Source organism: Dendropsophus ebraccatus, chromosome 4 (genome assembly GCF_027789765.1).
Source record: "Dendropsophus ebraccatus isolate aDenEbr1 chromosome 4, aDenEbr1.pat, whole genome shotgun sequence".
Lineage (NCBI taxonomy): Eukaryota > Metazoa > Chordata > Amphibia > Anura > Hylidae > Dendropsophus > Dendropsophus ebraccatus.
The window spans coordinates 104958896-104985632 of record NC_091457.1 but is presented as its reverse complement, the minus strand read 5'-3'; the positions used below and the strand labels follow the sequence as shown (position 1 = coordinate 104985632).

Sequence of the window (26737 nt, the reverse complement as noted above, 5' to 3'; positions counted from 1 at the left end):
TAAAAAATCACAGCACAAGTTTTCCTGGAATTCATAAAAGTAGACGTGTGTGAAATATAACAGTACCCGTCTGTAAGAATAAAGTTATTTATGACTATGCAACATAAGAATGCCATCTAGTTTGCTTAGATAAAATTTCACTTTGTCACCCAGCTTTCCTAGGACCCTGCACAACAGATCTGACTAGTTATACACTAATGAGTTCTGTGCTCGCCGTACTCTTTATGTCACTGGTGTTTTGTTTCTTGAGATATTCTTATTTGTCAGGTTGGATTATCTGTTTAAAAAATACTTGTGGGAGAATCTTAAATTGTCTACAGTATGAGAAGATTCTGTGGTAATTTTGACCAAGATTCCAGTGAAAAGGAGTAAGAACATCTGAGTTTCATATTTGATACCTTGCGTTACTCATGGATCAGAGACATGTAACTGAAAGCAATACCAGATGTGACACCGCTGTCAACAGGTTTAGGAAAGTACAATGTAACTGTGCAAGAAGGCTAAGGTAAAAGGATTTCTTTTTTCTGAGGAAGAGTACCAATCAGCATGGCTGTGATTATAATCTCCTGTCTTTTTATAACTAAGCAGATATGGTGTTCAGAATTGTAGAAATGGGCGATAAAATGCCATAGGGCTTTCCAAAGAAGAACGCCTGATGCTGGCACAGCAGAGGGGACTGCAGATACCAGATACAAAGTATAAATCCTGTTTGTTGCAAGGTGGGTGGTGAGGAGAGAGAGGTGCACTGTTGTTTTGTACACATTGTCGTTTTGCATTCGTCTTTTTGGACAGCTGTCACTTTGATGGCAAAGCACGTCTGTCTTTTTATAATTATGGTTGCAAATAACGATAATGATCATTTTTGTGGCCCCTGTTTTGCTGTCAAAGCGATGGCCGTTCAAAAAGACCCGCAAAACGACAGTAGGTGAACATAGCCATAGTATGCAATACCTCTATATGTGCAGGCATTGCCCAGTCTCGATGCACACTTCTGTTAACTGTTAAGAAAAAAACGTTCCTCCAGAGAACACAGTAGAATTTGTTATTTTCAATTTATCTGACCCCCGTCCAGTTCTGTAACTAAAGATGAGTGAATATACAGTAGGAACGAAGCAAAGCACTTTGTTTCTATCGGGATTCTGCTAATCATTGTGCAGGCTTTGAAGACTGCTCCGCTCCATGCTACTCCCAGGACAGGATCCATCTTTTCCCAGCACCTGGGGAGGAGTGGCACAGAGCAGACTTCAAAGCCCGCAGCCTGATGAGCAGAATGCAGATGGGAATGAAGCGATTCGCTCTAAACTACCCTTTGTGCTGCGTCCTGATCCCGAGACTTGGTTACATGTGAGGGGCTTGCTTATATATTCTAATTGCATATTATATACAGCTGTATACATCATACCTGTAGATCATGATAATGGAGGAGGGAAATCCCATGCCTAAGACACCGGGTTGAGGATCAAGATAGTGCCCACAGCATGTGCCAAACCCAGTGCGCATGCACCATCTTGGCCCTCGCTCCGGCATCTTAGACACAGAATCTTCTTACATCTTTTAAAAGCTATCAAGGGTCGATTTCTTGCTATCTGACCCACATTCTCATCCTCCTCAATCATGAACCAATGTCTATTGATCAGGGATCATATAGTGTTACTCATAGTATTGTGCTGGAATGTAAGCACAAACCTTTTATCATCATTAGAATTTTAGAGAACTCTTTAGAGATGAAAAATATAGCATTAATATAAGAAGATCAAGGTAGCAGTGCAGCGAACCAGAAGAGGAAGAGAGGAAATAGGGGGATGATAGCTGGTTAAGGCAGTGTGAGTTATCTAGCGCCACGGCCCTGAGGGGAATTCTAACTGATAACGGCTGGTCCTGTCTTTGTCATAGATAAAACCAAGGGCCTCTGCAGGGAGAAAATCTACTCACTGGCATTAGTGGAAGTCAATGTGGTGGAACTTTGTGGTTCCCCTGGGGCCAATTCTCTAGTATTGACGACTGGCTGATGACATGGTGACTAAGACGCTCTTCAAAGCTACAGTGCTAACCAATGAGCCACCATGCTGTCTAAGAAAAGAGACGCCCCTTTTTCTGACAATAGTTAGTAACCAGTGAGACTGGAGTCTTCAGTATCTAGGGCTAAAAGTCATTTTTTGGATCCTAGAATGTCCAAGGGTTATCAATATGTTGCCCCTCAAACTTCGAAGTTGGGGGAGGAGAGAGTTACCCTCCACCCCCAACAATATGGCCTTAAAGTGTAACTGTCATTTCAGGGCCATTTGTTTGAAAACATTAAATATCAACAGTTCAAGCGATTTTAAGAAACTCTGTAATAGGTTTTATAAACCAAAAGAGTTTCCTTCTGGACTGAAAAAGCAATCTCCCAGCCTCCCCCCTCACTGCAGAAGAAGCAGGATTTCTGTGTCCATTATGTGGCTATGGAGAGGGGAGGGCCTGTTAGGAGTGACTGAGCACGGAGCAGTCCTGCACAGCACAACACCCTGCAATCTTCTCTCAGTAAGTTCATAGATAAGCACTGACCTTTCTGACCCCTAAATCCAGCGTCTTAGGTGCCCAGACAGTCTACAAACAGCTGACCTTCATGTCATCTCTTCCTGCTCCCTCATCTCCCTCGGCCCCTCCCCCCTTCATAGGGATAGAATGGGAGAGCAGAGCCCGTCTTCACTGGCTTCTCTGTAATGAAGACGTGTTTGCCTGATAATGCACAGATAAGAAGTCAGGGGGGGAGGCTGGGAGATTGCTTCTTGAGTACAGAAGGAGGCTTTTTTGGCTGATGAAACCTATTACAGAGTTTCTTAAAATCGCTTATACTACTGATTTCTGCAATATAAAAAAACATGACAGTTACGCTTTAAGTCTATTTCCCCACTGCCTTTTTATGTGGAGCTCATTAGCATAGCCCCACCCCTTACTACAACCTTCTACTCTAACTGATGTAATACACCCAGGGGACGGTTGGTGGCACTCCTGCCTAACTACTGGATGTAGGTGTGTGTGGGGGACACATGTCTTTAGACCCACCAGGCACACTGGTATTTGGAAAATACACACAATACTTTACACTATTGTTATCCTAACTTGCTTCATATCATTTGTAAAACAGCAATAAATCAGCAACCAGACTCCTTCCTGGGCCCAGCTCTAGGGACTGAACTCTGGTACACTACAACAGGATAGAGTAACACGCCACCTTAGTACAAAGCACATCCTGTGTTAAGGAAGTGGTGAGTGGGGAAATAGCTTTGTCTCCGACAAGTTTTCGTTATTTCACATCAGATTTTGGAAGCTACATCCAAACCTCCTCCACATCACAATGAAGATGGTTCCTTCTGAGAAGAGACTGAGCCTTGTGCATCTGCAGAGGTGCCGGACCCCTGCTCTTATTGTCCTGCTGCTTTTCATGGAGACACTGCTGGGGACACGGTTTCAGTGCCCTGCTCAGTACAACACATTGGTTGTCTACTGCCTGGTCTATTTATTTCTACCAGCATTTTTTTTAGTTATTTCTAATTTGCTACTCAGATCAAGAAGAATGACCAGTACGCTTCCCTCTCCACCACCGATGCTGTCCGCCCAGATTCTGTTTCTCCTACAACTTGGGAAAGCTCCCTTGATCTGGGTCTTCATTGTGCTGCTTAATGAGAGGTTTCTCTCCTGCCTCTTTGGTAAAGTGGACTATGACGTTAGACGTAATCTCTTCCCTTCACTGCAGGTGAGGATTAATGGGGGTGTGATAGGTGGAAAGGAAAGCATGGGAGATACTTCTTTTCTATAGAAACATAAATTGTCGGTAGAAAAAGACCACATGGTGCATCTAATTTGCCCTTTTAGTATTTAATATATACAGTATTTTCCGGCGTATTAGACGACTGGGCGTATAAGACCAGGAAAATGTTAACCCCTGTCTGACCACAGCAGGGTTAACCAGCTGGAGCCCTGCTGCGATCAGGCAGAGGTAAACTGAAGCGGGAGGCAGGAACCCCCCCCCCCCCCCCCAACGCCTGACTCCCCCTGGCTGCAGGGCCTCCATTGCAAAAAAACCCACAATCAATTCACCTGTTATCCGTTTCCGGCAGTCCTGCGTCTCCCATCATGTTCTTCTGCGTCGGAAGTCCCCTGGGCAACCGAGCTTCTCATCGGAGAAGCTCAGAGATGCTCTGCTGCCGGGAGAGATTCGGGGAACGGATGACAGGTGAGTGGATTTTATTTGCAATGGAGGCCCTGCAGCCCGGGGGGAGACAGGTGGTGGGGTTTCTGCCTCCCACTTCAGTGAACCCCTACTTGGGAACTGCCAGGGGCTGGATGACAGGCGAGTTGAATTGTTTTTTTTTTTATAGCGTTTGCCGCATACAGTGGGGATGAGGCCATTTTTTAGTTCCCCCACCGTATGCGGCAACCATTCCCCGTGAATAAGATGACCCCTAACTTCTGGGCAGATTTTACGGGGTTAAAAAGTCATTTTATATGCCGGAAAATATATGCTGTGCACTGGAACAATCCCGTGCTTATGGCTTTCGGTCTTCCATGTGCCTCCTCTTCTACTGGGTATAGTTAATCAAGAAGAAAGAATTAGACTGCCGTATCACTCCCTATGTGCAGAGTATTGCTCAATCTCGATGCACATTCCTCTTGCTGTTTAGGCTAAAATATTCATCCAGAACATATGGGAATTTGTTATTTTCAGTCTTCTTGCATAATGGAAAGTTCTGCAGCGTTCTAACAGACATTCTCTTTTTATTCTTCACTATCTTGGAAACATCTGCCAGCGGTCAATGTACAAGAACGGTCTTGTGTAGAGGTCGAGCTATATCCCCACTGCTCACACCAGTGTTACAGTCATACGCAATGTACACAGTTAAACCACCCACATCGGCAGCAGACATCTCCCTCCTGGACGGTTATTTAACTAAAGGCAGTAAAATTATAATATTATAATAGTTATAATTCCTCCAGGGCCAGGGAGGCAATTACAGTAAATCCTCAGTTGTGAAAAGTAATTTATGATGAGTCTAAAAGGGGAACTCCAGGTAGAGGTTAAAAAAAAGAAACTTCTGCAGAAACATATAGCATTACTTACCTGTCTATCCCAGTTTTGAAACTACCAAAAATCAATTTGTTTGAGGGGTTTTGTTCTGTATTGTGTTTCTGTCATTCCAGCTGATCATCACAGTCCCCCACCCATCACAATCAGTAAAATGAGTGCTGCATCTGCTTCTGGCTGGTCAGAGATGGTGAATCACTCAGGGGATTGGGGGATCCAGCAAGCCTCCTGTGATATCACACCCTGCCCCCTGTCTGCGTCATCAGAAAACACACACAATGTGAGACAGATACATGGAATATTTGTCTCCTAAGGTGGGAGAGCAGTGGGAGCAGGAGACAATGTGAATTGGCACAGGGGGCATTTTTTTCACTTCCTGGATTTCTATCAGCTACCAGTGTGGCAGGACCGTACAGATACAGTAATACATTGTATAGACACATCTATATAACTGTTAATGTACTTTTAATAGAAAATAAGTTTTTCTTATCCAGAGTTCCCCTTTGAGCCATCGGATGTAACCAAAAAAAGTTCTATTCAATAACAGGAAGCAGAATGGCAGAACACTTTATCATACAGTACAATGAAAAAGGCCAAATTTAGTCCTGGCAGTAAAGCAAAGTCTGCAAGTAAAGTTGGCCATACACTTCATTAACTGTCAGCTGTCTGGTGGACAGTTATCTCTCCCAGCTTCTCTAGACAAACACAGTAATGTGTTCTCTCTGGGGCGGGGAAAAGTAAGCTGCAGCCAGACAGCAAACAAAAAGGTTGGATACGATGGGGTTTTCACCTACATCATCTGTTGGTGGAAAGTCGTTTAAAGCCACCCTCACCATAGAATGTATGGGAGCCTTAAAGGGGTTATCCAGCGCTACAAAAACATGGCCACTTTTCCCCTACTGTTGTCTCCAGTTCAGGTGCAGTTTGCAATTAAGCTCATTTATTTCAATTGAATTTACTTCAATGGAACAGAGTTTCAAAACCCCACCCAATCTGGAGACAACAGTAGGGGGAAAGTGGCCATATTTTTGTAGCGCTGGATAACCCCTTCAAAGTGTACCTGTCATTATAACTTTCAAAATCTAAATCAACAGTATATGTTAAATAAAGCAAGTTTGCAATTTAAATTCATTTTTTGTTGTTATCATGCTGTAAAACAAAGCTAAACTTACCAGAAATCCAGGTCCTGTCTCCTGAAGGCAGACTTTTCTGACTTGTGCTGGATAAACAAAAAACAGACTAAACACAGGAATTCTGGCCGGTGCAGAGAGTCACGGCTCAATGTGTCCATAAATTACATGACTGCCTTCTTCTGTGAGCGCTCAGATGGGATACACAGGACTTCCTGTTTTCTGACTCTTTGAGAAAAAAAAAACAGTCAGAAAACAGGAAGTGTCATGTTCTCCATGATAACTAAAAAAAAAAAAGAATATAAATTGCAAACTTGCTTTATATCACATCTACTGATGATCTGGATTTTGAAAGTTATAATGACAGTGGCACTTTAAGGCTGCATTCACACGTTCCGTGTTCTGCACGGAACACGGACGTGGAATGCCTGTAACTTCTCCCCCCGCCTGGGCACCATCTGTGATAAGTTGCTGGAAGCGGGGGAACTGTACAGATATGCGGCTATGTCATTACAGCGCGGCGCATATTTGTACAGTACCCCCGCTCCCAGCATCTTATCACAGATGGTGCCCGGGTGGGGGGAGAAGTCCGTTACTGGCATTCCACGTCCGTGTTCCGTGCGGAACATGGAATGTGTGAATGCAGCCTCACACATTTAGTTGTAAATTGGCTGTATAATTAACTCTTTGCATTGTGAAGAGTGAAATCTGCATTGAAAATCAAAGTAACAATGTATAAGGATAAAAAATAGGCACACATTTATCTAGTTTGGCTTATTACCCTGCAGTGTTAACCTAAAGAAAGTAAAAAAAATGCTGTCCTTTTACGACCTCTGCGGAAAAGATTCTGTTTTTGGGCTTTATATTCTGCTCCAGGTTTTTAAGTGTTCTCTGCATTTGTCTTTGCTTCAGTTGTAGATTCCATGTTTTTCAGTACTTCCTGTGTTTCTCTTCCCGGACCTTTGAGTTTTGGGTCCAGGACTTGATAGCTTTGCTCTCTTCGGCTTGATCCTTCATTGCTTAGGACCTGCTCTGCAAGTAGGCAGCGTGGGGGTTATTAGCTTTCGGGCCCACTTATCCTGTCTCATTGTCCCCAGGGCTCTCATCTTAAAGAGAAAATCTGGCTATGAGTATAAATTCCTGGATCGATGAGCCTTTCCCAGAATCTATTGAAGGGGATTTCTAATACATTAATATACTCCTTACTGAGTATTAAAAATGGTTTACTTACCTTCTCTGCAGCTGTCAGATAGTTCTTGCTGTTGTCCAGTTCTTCCTCCTTCCGAGGATGTTTTTCTCCCGCACAAGTAGTCGGGGGTTCCTGTGGAAACCAAACGTCATCAAAAGGAGGAAGAACAGGACAACAGGGGACAGACAGCAGTGGGGGGGATAAGTTGATCACCTTTTATTTTTTTAATGCACAGAGAGGCATATACTAATGCCCAAAAAAGCCCTCTAACTATAATATGTATTTATTATAGTTCAACATGACCACTTTCTCTGGCAGAAAGTTTCATAGTCTCACTCCTTGCACCTTGGTATAGATACAATTCTTAGTATCTATAGATCCTTGATATAGTTATTAGATCATTCTAAAGCAATTTTTAACTTAAGTCCATTTATTCTATCCATTACTTTGGTTACCCTTCTTTAGACCTGCTCTAACTCTTCAACTTTCTTCTACACTGGTGCCCAATACTATACAATATTCCATGTGCAGTCTGACTAGTGATTTGCATAATGGTAGAACTTGTTTTGTTTTGTGTTCTGCATCTCTGACCTCATGATCCTATTTGCATTGGCAACTGCTGTCTGACACTGGTTACTACAATTAAAGGAGAAGTCCGTCGAAAATTTTTATTAAAGTATTGTATTGCCCCTCAAAAGTTATACAAATCACCAATATAAACTTATTACGCGAAATGCTTATAAAGTGCTTTTTTTCCCTGCACTTACTGCTGCATCCATGCTTTACTACCTGGATAACATGGTGACGTCACGACCCGACTCCCAGAGCTGTGCGGGCTGTGGCTGCTGGAGAGGATGATGGCAGAGGGATGCCCTGTGTCCCTCAGTGTCCCCCTGCCGTCATCCTCTCCAGCAGTCACAGCCTGCACAGCTCTGGGAGTCGGGTCGTGACATCACCATTTTATCCAGGAAGTGAAGCCTTGATGCAGTAGTAAGTGCAGGGAAAAAAGCACTTTATGAGCATTTCCCGTAATAAGTGTATATTGGGGATTTGTATAACTTTTGGAGGGCAATACAATACTTTAATAAAACTTTTTGCTGGACTTCTTTAAATTTGCTGTCTAAATCTCCTTTTTTAGGAAATAATCTTGGCTTGGGCATAACTTTACATTAATAAGTGTTAAACCTCATCTACCACTTCTTTGCCCAAGACCCTTATCACTTAATACATCCATTATCCCTTTTTGTTAAAAAAAAAAAAAAAAATCTAAAATGTTTAATTGTATCTTTTTACTTTATGTTTTTACAGATTTGTGGCCTTTCTTTTCTGGTTCTGTGCCTGGTCCTGGAATATTATCTACCACGCTTTCCATACCTAAAAAAGCATCTGCAGTACAGCAAACAGAAGCAGCATGAAGAGCTTCTCCTGTGGGAGATTGAAGTTGTCATAGAGGAGGCAGCTGAAGAGAGGAGGAAGACTTTTGTTCAGTCTATGATCAGTGCAGATCTGGATAAATTAACCCCTGGAGACCCCTGTATGCAGGACATGATATTACATCTCATACAACAATACCAAGAGAGGGTGCTGAAGGGTCTTGCAGCAGGAGAAGGCAGAGAAGGGGAAAGCAAGGTACAAGAGGTGCAAAGTGAGAGACCACTGCAGACCCAGCCATAATCAAGAAAACCAATAAAACTAACAATCTTACAATGTATTCCGAGTGTGATAATGATGTGTAAGACCAGCTCTACATTTGGGTGGAAATAAAATTTAATCTTTATATTGTCTACTTAGTGGTTCAGTTCCATCACCATCTAATACTGCTCACAGCTGAGGGGTTCTTACATCTGAATCTAGCAGTGTCACCTCCTCTATTGCTGGCATGAATAACAGGATAAATCTCCCGATCACTTTGTTGCAGTCAGGAGCGGCTGGTTAGACTTTGAGAAATGACATTTGCAGCTACAGCAGGGAAGTAAATATTGCCACATACTGATGAAATAAAACAAACATGCCCAACAAAACATAGCGTTTACTCTAGTCCTGACCAATCATCCCAAACCTAACCTTCAATATTTATTAGAGATGAGCGAACCTTGAGCATGCTTGAGTCCATCCGAACCCGATCGTTCGGCATTTGATTAGCTGGGGCTGCTGAAGTTGGATAAAGCTCTAAGGTTATCTGGAAAACATGGATACAGCCAATGACTATATCCATGTTTTCCACATAGCCTTAGGGCTTTATCCAACTTTAGCAGCCACCGCTAATCAAATGCCGAAAGTTCTGGTTCGGATGGACTCGAGCATGCTCCAGGTTTGCTCATCTCTAATATTTATCCCTTGAAGGGAGGAAACTAACCTGGTTTTGAATTGGTTAGACACGTATTACTTTAATTGTATTTCTGGGTATAGCACAACAATGTACTCTCATTGACAAAAGAATTGCACCAAGGAGTTTATATGTGTGAATGTCATGATATATGATATATGTGATTGCCACATTAGAGCAAAAAAATTGAAAGGAGTCTCTAGGCTTTAGTATCCTGTTGGGCCGCCTCTGGCCTGGATATAAGATGAGATACAGTTAAGTATGGAGGCATACATTTTCCATTTGGCCAGGGTTCAGCACTTTTCCTACATCATCTTCACCTTTTCCCAAGTTCAATGTGCCCCAAATAGTAATAATGCCTCTCTTGGTAGGTGGAGTATCTGTCCTCCCCAGTGGGCAGCGAAGTGCCCCTCAATAGGTAGATGGGTGCAACCAGTAGGTATTGGCACCCCAGTAGGTAGTTGCCACTCTGTTGTTAGCCCTGAGTATATATTTTCTCCCCCATAGGTAAATAGATGTCTCCCCAGGAGGTAGTTGGACTCCAGTAGACAGCCAGGTAATCACCACCATAGTTCGATAGTCTTCCCCAGTAAGTAGCTGATTCCCCCTGTAGGTAGCTGGTGCCTCAGTAGGTATATTCCCTTCTGTAGGTGGCCAAGCTAAGGGGGCAACTCTCATTGTGTTTTATCCATACACAGATTTGTTAAAGGAGTATTCCTATTTCATCAAATGAAGTATATTCATTGTCTAAGGAAAAGTACTGCAACTTTGTAATATTCCTGTAGTACTGGCAAAAAGGTGCAAAATATTGCACAACCTCTTTCTTTTCATATTCATTATATTGCGTCTGTTTGCCAGGTCTGAGCATTACATGTCAGGAGGTTGGGCAGGTGGGGAGCGTGCCCTTCCCTCCGTTGATTTACTACAATGTATTTAAAGGGGTATTCCACTCAAACATAGCTTTTGATATGTTACTGCCCATGGTGAGACTAACACTTCATTCCATACTTGTTATCTATTCAGTCTTCTTCCCCCAATTCTCAGCTGCTGCTTTCTGCTGAAGACACAAACATCTGTCTGTGAGCTTTTCTCTCTGTCTCCCCCTCCTTCCCCCTTCCTTCTGAGATAGCTGATGTAAACAAGTCCCTGGCTGGCTTTATCTGCAACATTGTAGCTTTTTTGTAATGCTGGGAGGATTATTCTGAGGTCAAGTTGCTAATAATCTCACTGAGATTAATCCTCCCAGCATTACAAAGAAGCTACAATGTTGCAGATAAAGCCAGCCAGGGACTTGTTTACATCTGCCATCTCAGGAGGGAGAGACAGAGAGAAAAGCTCACACACAGATTTTTGTGTTTTCAACAGAAAGCAGCAGTTCAGAACTAGGGGAAGGAGATTGAATAGATAATAATGGAGTATGGAAGGAATTGTTAGTCTCACTATGGGCAGCAACATATCAAAAGTTATGTTTGAGTGGAATTCCCCTTAAATACTAAATAACTACAGTGTGCACCTCTCAATAAATCCAGTAAGTCAGAGCAGCGAGACTTTTGTCAAGACAGGCATATAGATACACCAGTCTTGATAAATTCTCCCCAATATGTTCAGTTTTTCATCATTTTCAGGATCTCTGCTTGCTGTCAGTTAATGGAAATATTGTTAACTTCTAGAGATCGATTGTATGCTAAAAACAATGATGACACGGGTGCACAATAAAGTTATCAGAGTTCCAATGCACTGTGTGAGCATTACCAGGAGATATTTATACTGCCTGGAAGGAAACAATGAAAGTTCCCATTCAATGACCACAGACATATTGTGATTGGAATTAATGCAGAAAGTATAGAAGAAAATTGTATAAATGTATACAGTGGATAAGCATTACTTGCTAATACTCAAACACTGTTCCATTTCCTCATCTGTGCTGTCAATGTATAGTGCAGCTGGAAGCCGTTCCTGTGAACCCACCACTACACATTAAGACTCGTCAAAGCTAGTTTCACACGTACCGCATCGAAACGAAATCCGCTGTAGTGCTCGGCACAGTTATGACATATGGCTCTGCAATCTTTCAGCAGATTTTCACTCCCCTACTTAGCTGCCGGGCCTTAAGCTAATACATTACCTGCCCGAGCTCCCGTCTGCTTCTACGGTCCGCAGGTCACTGACATCCCGCTCAGCCAATCAGTCTGCTGTCCCGCCAAAGCCACTGATTGGCTAACTGGGACATCAGTGACCCGGTAGCCAGAGTAATGTATTAGCTCATTTAAAACGACTCTGTACCCACAGTCTGCCCCCCCACCACCACTTGTAGCTTCGGATAGCTGCTTTTAATCCAAGGTCTGTCCTGGGGTCCGTTCGGCAGGTGATGCGGTTATTGTCCTAAAAAACAACTTTTTAACTTGCAGCCTTGTGTCAAACTGCCATGGCCTAGAGTATCCATGCCCTAACCTTGCACCACCCCGCCGTCCCTTCTCCCCACCCTCTTCATCATTAGGAATGCCCCAGGCAGGATTTGTCCTATTCCTCTGCAGTGAACACTGCACAGGTGTCTTAACAATCCAGCCCATGTGCAGTGTTCACACAGCTGATGAATAGGAGAATATCTGCCTGGGGCCAGGGCCGCTTTAACCAGAGGGCACATGGTGCACGTGCAACGGGCCCACTGGTTAAAGGGGCCACCCCGAGCAGGCCGGCCGTTGCTATGTGCGACCAGTGCGGTCGCACAGGGCTCCGGCCACCAGCCTGTCAGGCGCCCCCTGCAGGGCCCCCCCGTCCGTCGCTGCCCCTGCCCGCCCGCTGCTGCGGCGGCGCTTCATCAGCAGTGATACTGACAGAGAGACAGCCAATGGCTCTCTCCCTGTCAGTCACTCTTGTGGCCGCACTTCCTGCGGTCACAAGAGGCCGCACTCTCCCTCTAGCGCCCGACGTCACTGGAGCGTCAGCGCGAGGGTAAGGGGAGTGCAGCCACTTGTGACCGCAGGAAGTGCGGCCACAAGAGGGAAGAGAAGAGGAACGCGTGGACCTAGGTGAGTAAAAGTGTTTGTTTTTTTCATTGTTATATGGGAGGGGGAGCGCATATGCTATTGGGGAGCACAAAGGGCTATATACTATGGGGGAGCACAGGGGAGCTATATACTATGGGGGAGCACAGGGGAGCTATATACTATGGGGGAGCACAGGGGGCTATATATTATGGGGGAGCACAGGGGAGCTATATACTATGGGGGAGCACAGGGGAGCTATATACTATGGGGAGAACAGGGGGCTATATACTATGGGGGAGCACAGGGGGGCTATATACTATGGGGGAGCACAGGGGAGCGCATATACTATTGGGGAGCACAGGGGGCTATATACTATGGGGGAGCACAGGGGAGCTATATACTATTGGGGAGCACAGGGGGCTATATACTATGGGGGAGCACAGGGGGCTATATACTATGGGGGAGCACAGGGGGCTATATACTATGGGGGAGCACAGGGGAGCTATATACTACTGGGGAGCACAGGGGGCTATATACTATTGGGGAGCACAGGGGGCTATATACTATGGGGGAGCACAGGGGGCTATATACTACTGGGGAGCCCAGGGGGCTATATACTATTGGGGAGCACAGGGGGCTATATACTATGGGGGAGCACAGGGGAGCTATATACTATGGGGGAGCACAGGGGGCTATATACTATGGGGGAGTACAGGGGGCTATATACTATGGGGAGCACAGGAGGCTATATACTATGGGGGAGCACAGGGGAGCTATATACTCTGGGGGAGCACAGGGGGCTATATACTATGGGGGAGCACAGGGGAGCTATATATTACTGGGGAGCACAGGGGGCTATATAGTATTGGGGGGCACAGGGGAGCTATATGCTATTGGGGAGCACAGGGGAGCTATATGCTATTGGGGAGCACAGGGGAGCTATATACTATTGGGGAGCACAGGGGAGCTATATACTATTGGGGAGCACAGGGGAGCTATATACTATTGGGGAGCACAGGGGAGCTATATACTATGGGGAGCACAGGGGAGCTATATACTATTGGGGAGCACAAGGGAGCTATATATTATTGGGGAGCACAGGGGTCTATATACTATTGGGGAGCACAGGGGAGCTATATACTATTGGGAGCACAGGGGTCTATATACTATTGGGGAGCACAGGGGGCTATATACTATTGGGGAGCACAGGGGTCTATATACTATGGGGGAGAACACGGGGGGCTATATACTATTGGGGAGAGCACAGGGGGGCTATATACTATTGGGGGGAGAGCACAGGGGGGCTATATACTATTGGGGAAGAGCACAGGGGGCTATATACTATTGTGGGAGAGCACAGGGGGGCTATATACTATTGTGGGAGAGCATAGGGGGGCTATATACTATTGGAGAGCACAGGGGGGGCTATATACTATTGGGGAGAGCACAGGGGCGCTATATACTATTGTGGGAGAGCACAGGGGGGCTATATACTACTGGGGAGAGTGCAAAGGAGAGCTTTATACTAATGGCGGAGCGCACAGGAGGGCTGTATATAACTGGAGGAGCACATGAGGGTCTATATACTACAGGGAAACTATGGAGGCACAGAGGGGTGTAACTATGTAGGGGTACGGAGGGGTGTAACTACTGTATAGGGGTACAAGGGACCTAACTACTGTATGTGTTGGAGCCTAAAATATTTGTCTGGCAGATTCTGGAGAGAAGATTCACAGCCAGGAGAAGACTTCAAGGTGGCCCAGGCTGGATGGAGAGAAAAAGAAAAGCTGACAGACTCTGATCGGAGAAGACGCCCCCGGTGAGTCACTGGATGTAACTGCACTCTGTTATAGGGTTGTAGTGTTAGGGGTCACGATGTGGTGGTATTATGTAATGGTATCATTGGTGATATCTTTCTGTTTTGTTTAGTGCAGTTTTTATGTAATATGTAATCACTGTATGGTGGAAATAGTGTTATAAGGTAACTACTGTAAGTATTGGGGCTCTTGACATTGGGGGGCAAATTCAGTACATTATACAATGTGCCGAAAGGGAAGGGGGGCCCACTCTTGAGGGCTGGGCACTGGGCCCACCAATGTATTAAAACGGCCCTGCCTGGGGCATTACTAATGATGAGGAGGGCGGGGAGGAGGGACAGAGAGGGTGTGCCAGCCTAATGCACAGACACTCTAGGCCATGGCAGTTTGACACAGGGCTGCAAGTTTAAAAAGTTGTTTTTATGACAATAACTGCATCCCCTGCCGAACGGACCCCAGGACAGATCTTGGAATAAAAGCAGCTATCTGAAGATACAAGTGGTTTGGCGGGGACAGATTGTGGGTACAGAGTCACTTTAACACCCAGCAGCTTTAGGCCATAACTGCATGTGGTACGTGTGAAACTAACCTAAAGGCGAAGGCAGATTGTGCCAACTGTAATAGAGATAACTCTGAGCCCGGCCATTTAACAACTGTGAGATCATGGTCAATAGTGACCAAAGCATCTAAGGGGATAGACAGTAAATACACATATAGGCCATGTTCCCACTTCGTAGACATGTCAGACGAAGGCAGCTGCCTTATTAACCCTTTAACCCTCTTTGCTGTTAAAGAAGTATAGAGAGGGCTCACAATGTGACCCCTCTCTATAACGCCCCCCCCCCCCACCTTCCGCCTGTTGGGGGGTGGCGTTAATAGCTGCATGGAGCAATCATTTCAATGCTGCTTGTACAAGCCTCCATTGGTGATGGGATCAGGGCAAACCGATCCATTATACTTGCAGCCTGGGTCCTCTTCTGGTTCTTAGCGTTGTCCTATGAGGAAGATTCATCTCTATAAAACAATAAAAGCATGAGGTGCATATTATTTAGTATGTGACCTGTAGGAATATTCTCAGCCTTCATCCTTGTCTGTTTATATGGTCATAAAACTCATTGGAGATTTGTAATGTTCTTATAATTCACATGAGAAGAAGCCTATCTCATGTATTACAAAGTAGAGTAAGCTGTGTATATTATACAGTCAGCCAAACATTAACTTGAACTGGCCTGAAACTAAAACCTGGTCATGAAAGGGTTAGAGGGAGGAAGCATTCTATGTCTACTGAGCGCTGGTAAATATGACCCCCCCTAGGTGTTAGGGTGAGGGGAGAATTTCTTAGGAATACAGCTGCCCTGAAGTTGATTTATAACCATGGATATTTCCCAGAAAACACCCACTCCAAAATTATGCAACTTGATAAAGCAAACTATAAAACTTTGCTCCGGTAGGAAGAACAGAAACCTCAACCATGAAGCTTCTGTGGATCCTTCCTCTGCTTACGCTAACCCAAGCTTGGAGAAAAAACATACGTAAAAAATTAAGTAAGTTATCCTAACAACAAACTGATATAGATATTACAAAGATAGAAGATAGATAGGAGATATATAGATGTATAGATCGATATATGATAGATAGATAGATAGATAGATAGATAGATAGATAGATAGATAGATATTAGATAGATAGATAGATAGGAGATAGATAGATAGATAGATAGATAGATAATAGATAGATAATAGATAGATAGATAGATAGATAGATAGATAGATAGATATTTGATAGATAATAGATAGATAGATAGATAGATAGATAGACAGATATTAGATAGACAGATATATATGAGATAGATATTAGATAGATAGATAGATAGACATATATTAGATAAACAGAATTATATTAGATAGATATTAGATAGATCATAGAAAATAATAAGAGCAACTAGGTAGATAGATAGATAGATAGATAGATAGATAGATAGATAGATAGATAGATAGATAGATAGATAGATAGATAGGAGATAGATAGATAGATAGATAGATAGGAGATAGATAGGAGATAGATAGATGATAGATAGATAGATAGATAGATAGATAGATAGATAGATAGATAGATAGATAGATAGGAGATGGATAGATAGTTAGATAATAGATAGATAGATAGATAGATAGATAGATAGATAGATAGGAGATAGATAGATAGATAGATAGATAGATAGGAGATAGATAGATAGATAGTTAGTTAGATAATAGATAGATAGATAGATAGATAGATAGATAGATAGATAGATAGATGAAAGCTAGATTATTTTTCTCATTGTTATTCTGTGCTTTTGGTATTTCAGATCCCTATGCATTTCATGACAGGTAAGGCAGCCTTTATATTACTCGTATGTTCTTATTCTAGTAGGTTGTTGCTTCTATTTCACATATGTATTTAGTATTGCATGCTTCCTTTGCTGTTTTTTACCATCGTCCTTTTCTAGAAGGGACATGTCAATATGAATTTAAACTAAGTGCACCCTAACAAAACAATGGGGGAATACATGAAAACATTGTACCGCTGTTGTGGCACCTCTGCACCAGAATTTTGTAACATATCATATTCACCTCATAAATTAAGGGGCACATACATCATTGGGTTTGCGCTATTATTTTGGCTAAGGCTGGGTTCACACTACGTATATTTCAGTCAGTATTGTGGTCCTCATATTGCAACCAAAACCACAAACAAAAACACAGAAAGGCTCTGTTCACACAATGTTGAAATTGAGTGGATGGCCGCCATTTAATGGCAAATATTTGCTGTTATTTTAGAACAACGGCTGTTATATTGAAATAATGGCAGTTATTTACTGTTATATGGCGGCCATCCACTCAATTTCACCATTGTGTGAACAGATCCTTTCTGTGTTTTCAATCCACTCCTGGTTTTAATTGCAATATGAGGACCACAATACTGACTGAAATATACGTAGTGTGAACATAGCCTTATACTGAGTTTTTGCACACAGTATACAAAATTGCACTGGATTTAAAAAGGTCCTTGCACTACTTTTAAACAGTTTGTGCTGGCTTTGCCTTTTTTTTAAGCTCAGAGGGGGTGTGATTTCTTATAAGCTACTTTGTTAGTGAGATTTATCAATATGAAAATGATGGATATGATGCAGTCTGCCTTTGCCCTTTGCAGAAAAATGCCCCAAAAGTATGATGGAACTGTGTTCCTCAGGTTTTACCAAAAAGTCCTATTTTGGTCGCATCTGACCAGATGACCTTCTCTCATGCCTCCTCTGGATCATCCACATCAGTCATGTCAAATTCTGGCCCACTGGCTAAATCTGGCCCACAGTGCCATTATTTTTGGCCCGCCAGGCAATTCAGAGTTTGATTTACATCTGGCCTGCCATGGCTACTATATAAGAGACTACAGGGGAGGGCTGGCTACTATATAAGAGATTATGGGGGAGGGCTGGCTACTACATGAGACTATGGGGGTGACTACTATATAAGAGACTACATTGCACAATGCTGGGAGATGCACACCATTTAAAGTGGCAGGAATACCGCACGCCGCTTTGACAATGCCAGGTCTGAGGCATTCATGCTTCAATAATTATCAAGGTTGGCCGGCGACTTTGTCCAATTTTAAAATTTTGGCCCACTGTGTATTTGAGTTTGACACTCCTGATCCAGATGGTCATCAGCAAACTTCATATGGTCTGGACATGTGCTGGACTGAGCAGGGGAACCTTACGTGCCCTACTGTAATCCATGATGGCGTAATGTGTTATTAATGGTAATCTTTGAGACTATGGTCCCAGCTCTCTTCAGATCATTGGCCAGGTCCTTCTGTGTAGTTGTGGGCTGATCTCTGATCTTTTTTTTAGAATCATCCTTACCCCATGGGACAAGCTCTTGCATGGAGCCCCAGACCTAGGAAGATTGACATCTTGGGGGGAATTTAACATCATTTTTTGTATGTCTTTTGATGTAGAAAAGTTGCAAATTGAGCACAATAGCACAATAGCTCATGACTGTCCTCACAATAGTTCTACTTTTACGTACATTTTCAGTGCCACGTCTAATTTAACAAATACAACTTTTTTTTTAAATGTCACGCAAAAGTTCACAAAACCACTCGAGTCTGGACCACATTTACATACTCAGGGGGGATCATGTGAATAAAAATAGTGCAAATACAAAGATGCACTATTTTAATGGGTGAAAAGACATAATAAAGACCACTTTCCATTTAGAACAATTTTTTATAAATTCCTCCTCTTGTGTTTCTTCTATGTTATAAAAATTGCACCAACAGTTTTGCCTGCTCACCAAGCTGCTTGCCTACTGTGCTGTAGCCCATCCCAGCCTTGCACAGGTCTACAGTTTTGTCCCTGGTGTCTTGGACAGCCTTGCACAGGATTACAGTTTTGTCCCTGGTATCCTTGGACAGCTTAGCCATGGTGGAGAGGTTTTAGTGTGATTGATTGTGTGGACAGTTGTTTTTTTACAGGTAACAAATTTAAACAGGTAAAGGTAATACAGAGGCGTGTTTCCTGCAGCTTCATGCTCTGTAGCATCCATGATTTACGGAGCATGTGCATGTGGCCTAACAGGTCTGTGAGAGACAGAATTCTTGCTGGTTGATAGGTGATCAAATACTTATTTCATGCAATAATATGCAAATTAATCATATAAAAATCATACAAAGTGATTTTCAGGATTTTTTTTGCATAGATTCTTTCTCTCACAAGTAAAGTGCACCTAGGATAAATATTACACACCTCTATATTCTTTGTAGGTGGGAAAACCTGCAAAATTGTCAGTGTATCAAATACTTCTTTTGCCCATACTTCTTTTTGTACATACTTATGCAACAGAAACAGTAGCGAAATTAGAGGGGGTCAAAGGGGGCGGTCGCCCCCGGGCCCACCAAGGCTGGGGGCCCCCCGGGCCGGTCCCCCCCAGTACACTTAAGGGCCGCAGAGGCCGGATGTTAATTAGGCTGCTCTGCCACTTTAAGGCTGCCCGGAAGTAGTGGCCGCTGCACTCAGGGCAGACACTGCAGCTTCCTGTCTGTGTGTCTGCTCACTCTATACCAGGGCAGAAGAGACACAGACAGGACCCCCTCCTCACAGCCCGGGCCCCTCCCCCACTCCCTCACTACCTCCTCCGGCTGCTTCCTGCTCTCCTGGATGTCGGGACAGAAGAAGAGGAGGGGCCCAGAGTCCGACTGTGAGGAGAAGATCAGAGAACTGCACCACATGGCCCCCTCAGAGCTTCCCTGCAATTACAGTAAGTGCTGTGTGTCCTGGGTGCATGGGATGTGTGTGTCCCTGGGTGCATGGGATGTGTGTGTCCTGGGTGCATGGGATGTGTGTGTGTCCTGGGTGCATGTGATGTGTGTGTCCCTGGGTGCATGGAATGTGTGTGTGTGTGTGTCCTGGGTGCATGGGATGTGTGTGTGTCCTGGGTGCATGGGATGTGTGTGTCCTGGGTGCATGTGATGTGTGTGCCCCTGGGTGCATGGGATGTGTGTGTCCCTGGGTGCATGGGATGTGTGTGTTCCTGGGTGCATGGGATGTGTGTGTCCCTGGGTGCATGGGATGTGTGTCCTGGGTGCATGTGATGTGTGTGTGTGTCCTGGGTGCATGAGATGTGTGTGTGTCCTGGGTGCATGGGATGTGTGTGTCCCTGGGTGCATGGGATGTGTGTGTGTGTCCTGGGTGCATGGGATGTGTGTGTGTCCTGGGTGCATGGGATGTGTGTGTCCTGGGTGCATGTGATGTGTGTGCCCCTGGGTGCATGGGATGTGTGTGTCCCTGGGTGCATGGGATGTGTGTGTCCCTGGGTGCATGGGATGTGTGTGTCCTGGGTGCATGTGATGTGTGTGTGTCCTGGGTGCATGAGATGTGTGTGTGCCCCTGGGTGCATGGGATGTGTGTGTCCCTGGGTGCATGGGATGTGTGTGTCCCTGGGTGCATGTGATGTGTGTGTCCTGGGTGCATGGGATGTGTGTGTCCTGGGTGCATGTGATGTGTGTGCCCCTGGGTGCATGGGATGTGTGTGTCCCTGGGTGCATGGGATGTGTGTGTCCCTGGGTGCATGGGATGTGTGTGTGTCCTGGGTGCATGAGATGTGTGTGTGTGTGTCCTGGGTGCATGTGATGTGTGTGTCCTGGGTGCATGGGATGTGTGTGTGTCCTGGGTGCATGGGATGTGTGTGTGTCCTGGGTGCATGGGATATGTGTGTGTGTGTGTGTCCTGGGTGCATGGGATGTGTGTGTGTCCTGGGTGCATGTGATGTGTGTGTGTCCTGGGTGCATGGGATGTGTGTGTGTCCTGGGTGCATGTGATGTGTGTGTCCTGGGTGCATGGGATGTGTGTGTGTCCTGGGTGCATGTGATGTGTGTGCCCTGGGTGCATGGGATGTGTGTGTGTGTGTGTGTGTGTGTGTGTCCTGGGTGCATGAGATGTGTGTGTGTCCTGGGTGCATGGGATGTGTGTGTGTCCTGGGTGCATGGGATGTGTGTGTGTCCTGGGTGCATGGGATGTGTGTGTGTCCTGGGTGCATGGGATGTGTGTGTGTGTCCTGGGTGCATGGGATGTGTGTGTGTGTCCTGGGTGCATGAGATGTGTGTGTGTCCTGGGTGCATGGGATGTGTGTGTGTCCTGGGTGCATGGGATGTGTGTGTGTCCTGGGTGCATGGGATGTGTGTGTCCCTGGTTGCATGGGATGTGTGTGTGTCCTGGGTGCATGGGATGTGTGTGTCCCTGGGTGCATGGGATGTGTGTGTCCTGAGTGCATGAGATGTGTGTGTGTGTGTGTGTGTGTCCTGGGTGCATGTGATGTGTGTGTCCTGGGTGCATGGGATGTGTGTGTGTCCTGGGTGCATGGGATGTGTGTGTGTCCTGGGTGCATGGGATATGTGTGTGTGTGTGTGTGTGTGTGTGTCCTGGGTGCATGGGATGTGTGTGTGTCCTGGGTGCATGGGATGTGTGTGTGTCCTGGGTGCATGTGATGTGTGTGTCCTGGGTGCATGGGATGTGTGTGTGTGTCCTGGGTGCATGTGATGTGTGTGCCCTGGGTGCATGGGATGTGTGTGTGTGTGTGTGTGTGTGTGTGTCCTGGGTGCATGAGATGTGTGTGTGTCCTGGGTGCATGGGATGTGTGTGTGTCCTGGGTGCATGGGATGTGTGTGTGTCCTGGGTGCATGGGATGTGTGTGTGTCCTGGGTGCATGGAATGTGTGTGTGTGTGTGTGTCCTGGGTGCATGGGATGTGTGTGTGTGTGTCCTGGGTGCATGAGATGTGTGTGTGTCCTGGGTGCATGGGATGTGTGTGTGTCCTGGGTGCATGGGATGTGTGTGTGTCCTGGGTGCATGGGATGTGTGTGTCCCTGGTTGCATGGGATGTGTGTGTGTCCTGGGTGCATGGGATGTGTGTGTCCCTGGGTGCATGGGATGTGTGTGTGTCCTGGGTGCATGAGATGTGTGTGTGTCCTGGGTGCATGGGATGTGTGTGTGTGTGTGTGTGTATTCTGGGTGCATGGGATGTGTGTGTGTCCTGGGTGCATGGGATGTGTGTGTCCCTGGGTGCATGGGATGTGTGTGTGTCCTGGGTGCATGGGATGTGTGTGTGTCCTGGGTGCATGGGATGTGTGTGTGTCCTGGGTGCATGGGATGTGTGTGTGTCCCTGGGTGCATGGGATGTGTGTGTCCCTGGGTGCATGGGATGTGTGTGTCCCTGGGTGCATGGGATGTGTGTGTGTGTCCTGGGTGCATGAGATGTGTGTGTCCTGGGTGCATGGGATGTGTGTGTGTCCTGGGTGCATGGGATGTGTGTGTGTCCTGGGTGCATGGGATATGTGTGTGTGTGTGTGTCCTGGGTGCATGGGATGTGTGTGTGTCCTGGGTGCATGTGATGTGTGTGTGTCCTGGGTGCATGGGATGTGTGTGTGTCCTGGGTGCATGTGATGTGTGTGTCCTGGGTGCATGGGATGTGTGTGTGTCCTGGGTGCATGTGATGTGTGTGCCCTGGGTGCATGGGATGTGTGTGTGTGTGTGTGTGTGTGTGTGTGTCCTGGGTGCATGAGATGTGTGTGTGTCCTGGGTGCATGGGATGTGTGTGTGTCCTGGGTGCATGGGATGTGTGTGTGTCCTGGGTGCATGGGATGTGTGTGTGTCCTGGGTGCATGGGATGTGTGTGTGTGTCCTGGGTGCATGGGATGTGTGTGTGTGTCCTGGGTGCATGAGATGTGTGTGTGTCCTGGGTGCATGGGATGTGTGTGTGTCCTGGGTGCATGGGATGTGTGTGTGTCCTGGGTGCATGGGATGTGTGTGTCCCTGGTTGCATGGGATGTGTGTGTGTCCTGGGTGCATGGGATGTGTGTGTCCCTGGGTGCATGGGATGTGTGTGTCCTGAGTGCATGAGATGTGTGTGTGTGTGTGTGTGTGTCCTGGGTGCATGTGATGTGTGTGTCCTGGGTGCATGGGATGTGTGTGTGTCCTGGGTGCATGGGATGTGTGTGTGTCCTGGGTGCATGGGATATGTGTGTGTGTGTGTGTGTGTGTGTGTGTGTGTCCTGGGTGCATGGGATGTGTGTGTGTCCTGGGTGCATGGGATGTGTGTGTGTCCTGGGTGCATGTGATGTGTGTGTCCTGGGTGCATGGGATGTGTGTGTGTGTCCTGGGTGCATGTGATGTGTGTGCCCTGGGTGCATGGGATGTGTGTGTGTGTGTGTGTGTGTGTGTGTCCTGGGTGCATGAGATGTGTGTGTGTCCTGGGTGCATGGGATGTGTGTGTGTCCTGGGTGCATGGGATGTGTGTGTGTCTTGGGTGCATGGGATGTGTGTGTGTCCTGGGTGCATGGGATGTGTGTGTGTGTGTGTGTCCTGGGTGCATGGGATGTGTGTGTGTGTGTCCTGGGTGCATGAGATGTGTGTGTGTCCTGGGTGCATGGGATGTGTGTGTGTCCTGGGTGCATGGGATGTGTGTGTGTCCTGGGTGCATGGGATGTGTGTGTCCCTGGTTGCATGGGATGTGTGTGTGTCCTGGGTGCATGGGATGTGTGTGTCCCTGGGTGCATGGGATGTGTGTGTGTCCTGGGTGCATGAGATGTGTGTGTGTCCTGGGTGCATGAGATGTGTGTGTGTGTGTGTGTGTATTCTGGGTGCATGGGATGTGTGTGTGTCCTGGGTGCATGGGATGTGTGTGTGTCCTGGGTGCATGTGATGTGTGTGTCCTGGGTGCATGGGATGTGTGTGTGTGTCCTGGGTGCATGTGATGTGTGTGCCCTGGGTGCATGGGATGTGTGTGTGTGTGTGTGTGTGTGTGTGTCCTGGGTGCATGAGATGTGTGTGTGTCCTGGGTGCATGGGATGTGTGTGTGTCCTGGGTGCATGGGATGTGTGTGTGTCCTGGGTGCATGGGATGTGTGTGTGTCCTGGGTGCATGGGATGTGTGTGTGTGTGTGTGTCCTGGGTGCATGGGATGTGTGTGTGTGTGTCCTGGGTGCATGAGATGTGTGTGTGTCCTGGGTGCATGGGATGTGTGTGTGTCCTGGGTGCATGGGATGTGTGTGTGTCCTGGGTGCATGGGATGTGTGTGTCCCTGGTTGCATGGGATGTGTGTGTGTCCTGGGTGCATGGGATGTGTGTGTCCCTGGGTGCATGGGATGTGTGTGTGTCCTGGGTGCATGAGATGTGTGTGTGTCCTGGGTGCATGAGATGTGTGTGTGTGTGTGTGTGTGTATTCTGGGTGCATGGGATGTGTGTGTGTCCTGGGTGCATGGGATGTGTGTGTCCCTGGGTGCATGGGATGTGTGTGTGTCCTGGGTGCATGGGATGTGTGTGTGTCCTGGGTGCATGGGATGTGTGTGTGTCCTGGGTGCATGGGATGTGTGTGTGTCCCTGGGTGCATGGGATGTGTGTGTCCCTGGGTGCATGGGATGTGTGTGTCCCTGGGTGCATGGGATGTGTGTGTGTGTCCTGGGTGCATGAGATGTGTGTGTCCTGGGTGCATGGGATGTGTGTGTGTCCTGGGTGCATGGGATGTGTGTGTGTCCTGGGTGCATGGGATGTGTGTGTGTCCTGGGTGCATGGGATGTGTGTGTGTCCCTGGGTGCATGGGATGTGTGTGTGTCCTGGGTGCATGGGATGTGTGTGTGTCCTGGGTGCATGAGATGTGTGTGTCCTGGGTGCATGGGATGTGTGTGTGTGTGTCCCTGGGTGTATGTGTGATGTAAGAAGAGATAAGTAAAACTTAGTGTTTAAGGCTATGTTCACACTACATACAGTAAGTTCCGTAGTAATCATGGCCGTTGTAACAATGGCCGTGATTTCTACGGAACTTATGTAGTACTGCCTTCTGAGGAATCCCGGCTGGAGTGTATACACATAGGTAGAGTTTATTTAGTAGTGTTCTCAAACCTGTGACAAAACTACAGCTCCCATCATGCCCTTCTGGCAGGAGATAGTGGGGATTGTAGTTTAGGAACAGCAGGAGGGTCACATGTTGGAGAATACTTTACTAAATAAACTGTACCCCTAAATGATTGCTTCCTAACAGTGGCTCCTGAGCTGTTACCAAACTAAAACTCTCATCATGTCCTGCCACCAGGGTACAATGGGAGTTGTAGTTTTGCCACTGGTAGGCAAACCATAATTTAGGAGGGAGGTTTATTTAGTATAGTGTTCTCCAACATGTGACCCCTCAGTCGCTACAAGACTAGAACTCCCATCATGTCCTGACATAATGGAGGTTGTAGTTAAGGAACAGCTGAGGAGACACTGGTTGGAAAACAATGATTTAGGAGGTCAGTAGTAAAGTACATTAGAGGGGACAGTGGTACAGTACATTAGAGGACAGTGGTACAGTACATTAGAGGACAGTGGTACAGTACATTAGAGAGGACAGTGGTACAGTACATGAGAGAGGACAGTGGTACAATACATTAGAGAGGTCAATAGTAAAGTACATTAGAGGGGACAGTGGTACAGTACATTAGAGGGGACAGTGGTACAGTACATTAGAGGACAGTGGTACAGTACATTAAAGGGGACAGTGGTACAGTACATTAGAGGGGACAGTGGTACAGTACATTAGAGGACAGTGGTACAGTACATTAGAGAGGACAGTGGTACAGTACATTAGAGAGGTCAGTAGTAAAGTACATTAGAGGGGACAGTGGTACAGTACATTAGAGGACAGTGGTACAGCACATTAGAGGACAGTGGTACAGTACATGAGAGAGGACAGTGGTACAATACATTAGAGAGGACAGTGGTACAGTACATTAGAGGACAGTGGTACAGTACATTAGAGGACAGTGGTACAGTACATTAGAGGACAGTGGTACAGTACATGAGAGAGGACAGTGGTACGGCACATTACAGGGGGCAGTGGTACAGTACATTGGAGGGCAGTAGTAATATAGTTTATTAGGTAGGCAGTGGCAAACTACATTGTGGGCACAGTATAATACGGGGACAGTGGCACTATTTAATATAAAAACAGTTCATAAGAGGCACAGTTTATACAGGGGGGCGGTGGTACAGTTCATTAGGACAAAGGGGTACCATTTATTTAGCACAAAGGGGGGGGGCTAACTGCAGATGGAGGCACAAAGTGGAGGCCCAACTAGTGTTGAGGGCATAAGGGGGGGGGCTAACTACAGAGGGCAAAGAGAGGGAACACAACTACAGATGGGGCATGAAGAGGATGTCTTACTACAGATGAGGACACAATGATGGATCCTAACTACAGATCCAGGCATAAAGAAGGGATCTAAGTATAGAAAGAAGCACAGAAAAGGAAAAATGACTACAGATTGGTCTTCAAAGAAGTCTCTGTTACTGTTTAAGGGCACTATGATGGAGAGTTTGTATAGAGGTGGTTAAAGGTGCTGTAAAAGTAAGGTGCTGAAGATGTTTGTCTGGCAGATACTGCTGTGATGATTTGTGGTTAGAAGAGTCTTCACAATGAAAAAGAAAAGGAAACCTGACCCACTCTCATCAGAGAAGACGTCACCTGTGAGTCACTGGATGTGTCTGCACTTTACTTACACCTCTATTTGTTTGGGGTCTACTGAGGTTCCCTATGGGTAACATCATAGGTTGGGGGCCCACTCAGACTCACTCGCCCCCCCTAGGCTGAACCCCTAGCTACGCCCCTGAACAGAAAGCATTCTTTAATAGATTTAGGCTGCGTTCACACTACATATATT

General features: G+C 46.1%; 2 protein-coding genes across 2 annotated transcripts in view; both read left to right on the top strand.

The window, feature by feature from the left end:
• The first annotated feature begins 3305 nt into the window (after nt 1–3305).
• On the top strand, nt 3306–9161 carry LOC138788585 (uncharacterized). Its single transcript, XM_069966616.1, has 2 exons — nt 3306–3736; nt 8693–9161. The coding sequence occupies exons 1-2, from the start codon at nt 3338–3340 to the stop codon at nt 9056–9058; spliced, it is 765 nt and encodes a 254-aa protein (XP_069822717.1). The 5' UTR covers nt 3306–3337; the 3' UTR covers nt 9059–9161.
• A 6789-nt stretch (nt 9162–15950) lies between these two features.
• LOC138788582 (uncharacterized) overlaps nt 15951–26737 on the top strand; it is a 57496-nt gene continuing 46709 nt past the window's right edge. The window contains exons 1-2 of the mRNA XM_069966610.1: nt 15951–16058; nt 16859–16880. Coding sequence (XP_069822711.1) covers nt 15986–16058; nt 16859–16880 — 95 coding nt within the window. The 5' untranslated portion in view covers nt 15951–15985. The remainder of the gene's footprint in view (nt 16059–16858; nt 16881–26737) is intronic.